The 9,329-nt window shown below is 34.3% G+C and overlaps 1 protein-coding gene across 1 annotated transcript in view; it reads left to right on the forward strand.

Moving 5' to 3' along the window:
* Window positions 1–9,329, forward strand: part of LOC103254083 (utrophin-like) — a gene marked incomplete at both ends in the record, with an annotated part of 282,458 nt that overhangs the window by 261,843 nt on the left and 11,286 nt on the right. Inside the window, 2 exon segments of the mRNA XM_008052243.1 lie at window positions 2,092–2,293; window positions 8,359–8,444. Of these exon segments, the coding sequence (XP_008050434.1) occupies window positions 2,092–2,293; window positions 8,359–8,444 (288 nt within the window).

Genomic DNA, 9,329 nt, shown 5'->3' on the forward strand with positions numbered 1-9,329 from the left:
CGCCTGGGCAACTTGGTGAGACCTCATCTCTACAATAAAAATCAAAAATTAGCCGGGCATGGTAGCGCATGCCTGTAGTTCCAGCTACTTGGAAGGCTGAGGCAGTAGGATTGCTGGAGGCCAGCAGGTCGCGGCTGTGGTGGCCGGTAGCAGCCACTGCACTCCAGTCTGGGCAACAAGTGAGACTCCAATTTAAAAAAATAAATAAATAAATAAATAAAATAAAAATATATGTGTATATATATATATTTGATATCTGAAGGAAACAGATTGGCCTGTTATCCAGACTTGTGTGTTTATGTTTGTCTCTTTCTTTCTGTCTTTTAAAATAGTCTTCCCAGTTGCTTTTGAAACCATTTTGATCTGTATAATTGTAAAGCAGTTCTTTTCCATTGTAAATAACTTGGAAAAATAAAGAATTCTATGGTATTTAAGCAGTTAATATCGACACATTTCATACATGTCTCTTTAAAAGTCAAACTTAGTGATTATTCAGTGGTTAAAAATAGATAAATACAAGGAAAGCTATTTATTCATTTTAATTAACTATCAAAATATGTCATATTTTTTGAGGGAACAGTTTTTGCATTAGGCAAAGAGAAAGTAGTTGGTATAATCTTATTTTTTTAATGCTAAAAAGAGAAATATGGAGATCAACAAAGAATTTACAAAACAGTAATTTCTGTGAACAGACTTTAAATTAATGTGGGTTCTGTTTGTGTTCTGTTATTTTCCTTATTCATATATTTAGATTTGGAAGTCCTCTTCCCTCTCAACAAATATATAGATACATGGTTGTCAGATAATCTGCTTTGTTGCCTTGTTTTTCATTAGTGAACGAATGATTCAAAGTTGATTCCAAAAAAAAAATTTAGTCTTTTTTGGTCTAAACTCCTCCCTCAGGCCTTTATCCCTCTTCCACCCTCCTACCCCATCCCCTGCAGTATGTACCTGGCCCTCATGCTCCTCCTGTCTACTTCACCATAACCACACAGCACGTATGTGTAAGCGGTGAACCATCCACACTGCGGTCTGCTTGCTGTTCCTTAGAGCCCCTTGGACATGCTTGAATTCTTGTCTTTTCTCAAGCAGTTCTGCCCTTCTGGAATGCTTTCCTTGCTTCACATGGATCTTTTTATTTTATCTACTTTTTAAGGCCCATTTCAAATCTCACCTCCCAAGGATGATTTTTCCAGTTGTCCTTCCTTTCCCCTGGCAATAATAGCTCTCCTAGAAATCTGTGTATTCTTTTCTTAGGTCGCTTTAACTCCTCCTTTTAGTAATACCATCAGTATGTCTTTCTTTAAGAACTGGGACTCTATTTCCCCTGTATGTGCACACCCTTTCTGCTCTGACCCCAGCCATGCCCACTGTTCTGCATATGAAATACAGGATGTACAATGGATGTAGGGCCTGGCCTGAGAACCTCTACTCCTCCCAAGCATAGATTGCCTCTATGTCAGAGCATCATGGGATGTAAACCAGGTTAGGGCCAGATTGTGATGGCTGTATAGATAAAGCTTGATACAGTATGCAGTGGAAAACTATTTCTTTTCTACAGAACCCATTTTTTAAAAAAACTGAGCATTTTCAGTGAACTTTGTGTGTCATGGTGTATACAGTAAGAAACTCAAATGTTTAAGAACAATTAATTTGGCAGCAATGTAAAGAATGAAGGAGAGGATGGTGAGCAGGCTTTTTGCAAGAATTAAGCTGAAGAGAGTAATGCAGTATTCATGATGTTCTACCAGTTGGGGTAGATTTAGAGACTGATGCTTTTCTATATTTAAAAGCAGAAAGAGCTAGAGAAGGGAAATCCAGAAAAGGAAAGTAGGAAAAAAATTGATATTACGAAGAGCAAAAAAATAGGATAAGATTGAGAAGTGACAGAGTTCAGATTTAAAAGCATGAAAATGTGGCAAAATGTAAGAATGGAAATGTACTTATTTCTTTCAGAATTAAAATTACCTCAAGAGAATAGAGTCTTAACTTGAAAAATCAAGCTAAATACTTGAGACTGGAAACATTTTTCTTTCAATGTTTTTGTGTAATGTAATGACTGTATATGTTCCTTTTTTCTCACCTGATCAGTGGATCTTTTAGAGTTGAGTACAACAAATGAAGTTTTCAAACAGCATAAATTGAACCAAAATGATCAGCTTCTCAGTGTTCCAGATGTTATCAACTGTCTGACAACAACTTATGATGGACTTGAACAAATGCATAAGGACTTGGTCAATGTTCCACTCTGTGTGGACATGTGTCTCAACTGGTTGCTCAATGTATATGACACGTAAGTTTGTAATTTTTTCCGTTATAATGCAATCACTGAATAAAATATATTGATAATAGAAAATGTCTAATTTTTAAAATGGATTTTTAAAGGTACTTTTCCCAGTGGAAATATTTATATTAATTGTTGAAAGTGAATCATTGAGCTCTTATAAACAATAGACAAAAAAAGAATGTACAACTATTATTTTAAGATTTTGCTTCACTTTACAAAGGCTATCAAATTTGTAGTATTCTTTGTCAGGGGAGGGAAGCCTAATATAGCTAAGTTCTACTTTCTTCTTGTTTCATAATCTAATTGAATTTCTTTATTCAAAAGAAGAAATGTATTTATTGTTATGAATTAATATGATTTATTAGCTCAAAATAATCTTCTCTACAATCTTTGTATGATAACTAAAGAGCAATTTCAATAGCAATGAACAAGATTTAATTTGTCTTTTGATATTAACTTTATTTATTGCCATGGTGATTATATATGTGGAGTTTTAAATAATTTATGCTACAGGATACTCTAACATCTGTAATTTAATTAGGTGTTCACTGTTACATAAAGAGCACTCTCAACTTCCAGCATAACTCATTTGCTATTAATTTGGCCCTTTTGAATATGGCAATGGTTTTGTGAAATAATCACTTCTAGAAAGACCTGCTGTGGGCTGACCCTTCTGAAGCATTAGGAATTATTCATTCTTCTGGTAGGGGGTTAAAGTATACAAAGATGAAATGGAAAAAAAAAAAACAACAATTGTTTTTCTCTCATACCAACAAAGTTATTTTCTGTTAATCAGTTATGAAAATTTGTGTTTATCAGACTTTTAAATGATTTAGAGAAAAAAAAGATAGGTAATAGTTCATAAATATACACATTTGGCAGCTGAATTGATTCTGTATAAGAAGTAAATAATGACGACGATAGCTTGAGAAATGGTTCAACTAAAATTTGAGGATTTTAAAATTTTATTTTTAGTTGACATAATAATTATACATATTTATAAGGTATAGGGTGATATTTCAGTCCATCTATAAAGTGTGTGAAGATCAAATCAAGGAAATCTGAGGTGAATATATCCATCACCTCAAACATTTTTCATTTATTTGCATTAGGAACATCCAGAATCTCTCTTCTACCTTTTGAACATATAAAACAAATTATTAACTATATTCACCCTGTAGTGCTATAGAACACTAGCATTTATTTCTCCTACCTAGATGTAATTTTGTATACATTAACCAAACTCTCTCTACTCTGCCCTCCCTACTTTTTTAATTAGGAAAGTGTTTTATTTTTCAACATTCACAAATATCATAACAAAGTTTTTAAAAAAAATAATCAAATAGCCATTGCGTCCTCGAGGGCTCTTAAGAAACTCACTGAAGCATGAGTCTCAGGTACCATAATGAATATGGAATTTACTATATCCCTGGCTGATATTTTAAAATATATTTAATTTTTAATGCAAATTTTAATTCTCTTGGGTAAAATATTATCATTGGGATTAATCTACCACTAAATTGCTCTTCAAATTTTTGAATCCTCAAAAGAGACTCTACAATAAATTCACCAAAATAGTTGGTCAATTAGGTGTTTTAACTGTAAGGCCTGTGACTTAATTTTGCATCCTGGGAAGATTACTAAGTTCATAGAGTATTTAGTTAGGAACTACTCCATTCAGCCCTATAGAGTACGGTAGATATACACATCTTGAACTACATTTTGAGGAAGAACTGAAGAAGATGTTAAATCGCTGTCCCTCAGCGCTGTCTGTGGTTCTGACACACTGTGTTAGCTTTCTGGGGCTGCCATTACAAAATATGATAGACTGGGTGGCTTCAACAACATAAATTTATTTCCTTACAGTTCTAGAGGCCAGAAGTCTGAGATCAAGCTGTCAACAGGGTTGATTGTTTTTCCGAGGCCTCCCTTTTTGACGTGCCAATGGCTGTCCTCTCTATGTCTTCCCATAGTTTTTCTTCTGTGCTGTGTGTTCTTCTCCTCAACCTCATATTGAATCAAGGCCCACTCTAATGATTTCAACTTAATTATATATTTAAAGATCCCATCTTCAAATACAGTCACATTCTGAGGAACTGGATATTAGAACTTTAGCATATGAATTTTAGGGGGACACAGTTCAGCACATAGTACACACATATGCTGTTTGCACTGGGCAGCTCAAAGCGAATCGTGCCACTTAGTTGGGAAGGAAGCAGTGTATGAAATATCGTGAATCATATTCCAGGGAGTTAAATGTTGGCATCATTCCACTGCCCACCATCAGGTGTGAACACATGAGATATATTACACTAAGGTAGTGTTTCTTATTTAGAAAGGAAGTATCTTGAAATTTCTCATTTTTCATTTTAAAGAGGAAAAATCATTTCAGGGCTTATCTCTTTTCCATGTCAAAGAAATATAGTAGAGAGCATGCTGGATCAGAATGCTATTCAGTGTGGCCATTCAGTGTGGCTTTCTCTCTGGGAGGGGAATATCAGGGATTACTCTAAGGAAACAAAACAGTTATTCTGATGACATTAGCCTCAAATGGCCAGAGTTGATTGCTCAAGTTTCTCATGTAACTGTGACTTATTTGTTTATCTCTACCTCTAACCAGAACATTATGGATCCCAGAGAAGTCTGTGAACCTTAGAAATGGTACCTTATTTTATCACTTGCATTCACAGTTATTCTGACATTCATCTATTAATCATATATTCTTGACTGCCTTACTTTGTGTAGTATGATGCAGCTCATACTGGTGTTTTCAACTTCAGCCAGCTGTTAAAATGAGCAATGTCACACAGCAGCTCATAGCATTCTCAAAGTAGAAGAAATTTGGGCATCTTCCATTCTGCCCTCTTTTACTGATTGAAAAGCTGACCCAGTGAGACAAGACAATTTATCCACCTATTGCATATTAGTGATAGTTATAACATTAATATTTAGAGTTGGGGGATAATCATCTGATTGTTCTTACCATCTTACAATGTCTAAGAAAATAGACCTTTATAAATTATTTTAAGTAAAATATTTTTTTCAAGTTCTAACATGTACCCAAGTCTTCCTAATATCCTTAACTTTGTGTTTAAAAAAAAATCTCATTTTCATCTGTCATGGATGAATTCAAATTTTGGGTTCTGGTTGCTGTGTCACTTGGCAGCAACTTAACTTTGGCATCTCAATTTCTCATCTTAAAAATTGAGGTAAAAGTATCTGCTCTGCTTACTGCACAAAACATGGTTGTGAAGGGCAAATGAATATATGTAAAAAGTAATTCATAAAGATAAAATTGATTTCATTTATGAATTCACAGTCTCACTTAGACTTCATCTTTCCAGGTTAAAGAGTCTTAATTTCACAATGTTCCTTTTAGATCTAATGGAAATCAAAAGCATTTAAATCATGACTTAAAGCAATAGTCTGGAGCATTTGGTTTAAATATTTTTTCCCTACAGAAAATATTAACCTAATTTGCTGCAGTGTTAAGTCATTTTTTTCCTTTATTCCAAAATGAATATAATTTGATAAGGTAAATATCTTTACAGCTAAACTAATTTCGGGAGTTACTATCAGAGGACTAAATATTTAAAGATTGGGCTATATCATTCACTAGTAAACTTTATTGGCTCTCTAATGTCTCTCACATCTGGATAGCTTATTTAACATCAAAGCCCTTTATCTCTGGTGCTCACACCCCTGCCTCTGTCCCCTTGTTGATGCTTTTCCTGTTATACTCTTCTTTCTCCTGGTTGGGACAGTCCAGCCATGTGACGCCTTCAATGTCTGATTTCAGATTATCTTCTTTATCAAATATTGTGAGACTAATAACTACCCAGTCACTAGTGATTAGTCAGTTGCAATGATGTACTTGATTCTTTATTTCCATGTATAAAGATGGGTCTGTATGTTCTCTAGTTGTTTTCTTGTCTTATCTCCCAAGTTAGTGTATGAGTTCATCAGAGGTAGGAATCAGAATCCTGTCTTCTGCTTTTCTCTTGGTCCCTACAGTACAGTACAGTACACAGAACAGTGCTGGGGTCACAGTAAACCTTCATAACTGTTGATGGTATGATGAATGGATGATTGACAGTTTCAGTTGTCTTTCTGGTGGTGTTCCTTTCTTGTGTTGTGACAATAGTGGAGGTCATGCTCTAATAGGTATCATTTTGGTCATTTTTCCCTATTAAGGGAGTCTTAATCCCGCGCCTTTGGGAGGCTGAGGTAAGTGGATTGCCTGAGCCCGCGGGTTCGAGACCCGCCTGGGCAACTTGGCGAGACCGCATCTCTACAAGAGTATAAATGTGCTTTATCCTCAGTCACATTTATGTCCTAGTCTGAGTTCATTCACACTTTTGTTATCCTCTGAAAGTCTGCTGTCAGTTATAACTGTGTCCAGAGAGTAAAAAGTTTCTGATTTTTGAAAGGGAACAAACATTGTTTCATATGGTAATTAGGAAACTCCTAAAAAATATAAAATAGAAACGTTTGCAGCATGGCTCGCCATGGGGTAAATTTAAAACTAGTATTTCTGTAATTGTGGCAAACTGAAATAAATATTTTAATTTAGAAATTCTATTTATAAGGGCTATATTTGTTTTCATATTAAGTGTTCATTTTTTTCATGGGTCAATTCTAAATGTACACATATATAGTAAGGGTTCAATAAGTTTGTTGGATAAGATTTAATTTAAATTATAAACACTAGGCTATTGAGGGACTGTTTTGAAAATACACTGCAATCTCTAAGCTTTGCTTTTTTATTTATTTTATACTTTATATGCCATGGTACATATGCAGAAACTTGAGTACTTATAATTTGAGAATGGGAAACTGTCGATTAGTATTAATAATAAAAATACCAATAAAATCGAATTTAAATGTGGTTTGACAATAAAATTAAAGTCACATGATACCAATATTTGTTTTTTAAAATAGCACTAGTTACTAAATTTTATGTACTTATATAATTATGTAAGCATTTGGTTATAGATTTTAAGTGTACTATGTAGTATACTACACTTATAAAAATACATACAAAAATATAAATATAAAAAAGTTGACAATAAGAATGTAAACTGAAAACTGATTCTGAATCTGAAATGATAAGCACAGCAATAAAGTCTTTTTTCTGGACTATGTGTTATTCCATAGCAAGGATCATATCTTACTAATTTTTGAAGTTAATTTCTCATCCTCAGGATCTAGTATTATGACTAACATTTGGTATATTACTCAGTAATTCTTTGATAAATGATGGAATAAAAACAACTCTGTGCTTTTAAAGATAAAGTAAAATTTTTCATCTAGTCAACTTAGTGAAATCAAAATGATCTCATTAGCATAGTATGAAGCTTCTTCTTAGTGTTGATTAATTAATACCTTCTGTTTATAATTATAATTTGATACTTACCCAAATAGAGATTTCACACCTGCCTCAGATCATTGACTACTAAAATTGCAATAGTAATTTATAAAAACTGCATTGACAGAAGCAAAAGTAAATGAAGACAATTAGTATTTAAGTTTATATCAGCAAGATATAAACTCTCCGTATATAGTCAATTTTCTAGTTTTCTTACATTTCCAGTTTTCTTAGAATTATTTTTAGATATATCATGAACCTTTCATTGCTGCATTAATTCATATATATAATGTGTGTTGCTCTAGCTATTTTGAATCTTACATTTAAAATTGTTAACAGATAAATATAATTCATAATATTTGTAAAAGTGAAATCTTTTCAATTTTATTATCATTTTCATTTTGCTCTAATTTGTTCTTCCTGGTTTATGTGTTATATGTAATGTGATTTTAGGCTGTGTATTCTTCCAGAGTTGGCCATGGAATATGTCATGGAATTATAGTATAGGCTTAATATTAATTGTTAAAAGTGAATAGAAAAGTTGCAGCTTTAAGAGGCAGTTATTTTTAAATGATTTGCCCTTAAGAACCATAGATATTTATAAATAATTAACATGCTATATACAGTTTTATTGCATCTAACACATTTAATGCATACTATATGCAGTTTTAATGCATCTAATGCATTATTCTTAAATTTTCAGAGGCCGAACTGGAAAAATTAGAGTACAGAGTCTGAAGATTGGATTGATGTCTCTTTCCAAAGGTCTCTTGGAAGAAAAATATAGATGTATGTAAGACCTTTCATATAACAGCTGTGTTTTTGTAATAATAATGATCATAACAATATGCTATTTTATTTGATTTGCTGGCAATAATAGTTCCCATTTTTTAAAACTCTTGCTATGCATGTATCAGGTTAGACAGAGGAGGTTACGGTGCAAAAAGATTTGGAGTTGTGTAAAATGAAAAGCTGAGGCTAAGAGGTGAGGTGTCTGGAATCTAAGGATCAGCTATAAATTATATCTCATTTATTTCTTAGACTAATCTTTCCATAATGTTGATACTGGGATTTCGATTTTTCACCTGAGAAAATTAATACTGAAATAGGTTAAGAATGTAGGCCTGGCTTGATGGCTCATGCCTGTAATTCTAGCACTTTGGGAGACAGAGGCAAGAGGATTGCCTGAGCCCAGGGGTTCGAGACCAGCCGCAACTTGGCAGGACCTTTTCTTGACAATAAATCAAAAAAATTAACCAGGCATGGTTGCACATGATTGTGGTTCCAACGACTTGGAAGGCTGAGGTGGAAGGATCGCCTGAGCCCATGAGGCCGAGCTGCCACAAAGGTTAAGAATCTCGTCAAAGATTGTATAGCCAGTAAGTCATGGGACTAGAATTAGAGCCTCCATTTTCTAACTCCAAAGCTCAAACGCTTTCTATTTCTGTGTACGTCTAGTGCTTTTTTTTTTTGAGTTGGAGTCTCACTCGCTCGCCCAGACTGGAGTGCAGTGGCCGCTCCCGGCCACTGCAGCCTCGACCTGCTGGCCTCCGGCGATCCTTCCGCCTTAGCCTTCCAAGTAGGCAGAATTACAGGCATGCACTACCGGCTGATTTTTTTGATTTATTGTGGAGAGGAGGTCTCGCTGCCCAGGCGGGTCTCGAACCCGCGGGC

Source organism: Carlito syrichta, unplaced genomic scaffold, assembly GCF_000164805.1.
Source record: "Carlito syrichta isolate Samal-C Ts95f unplaced genomic scaffold, Tarsius_syrichta-2.0.1 Scaffold269186, whole genome shotgun sequence".
NCBI lineage: Eukaryota > Metazoa > Chordata > Mammalia > Primates > Tarsiidae > Carlito > Carlito syrichta.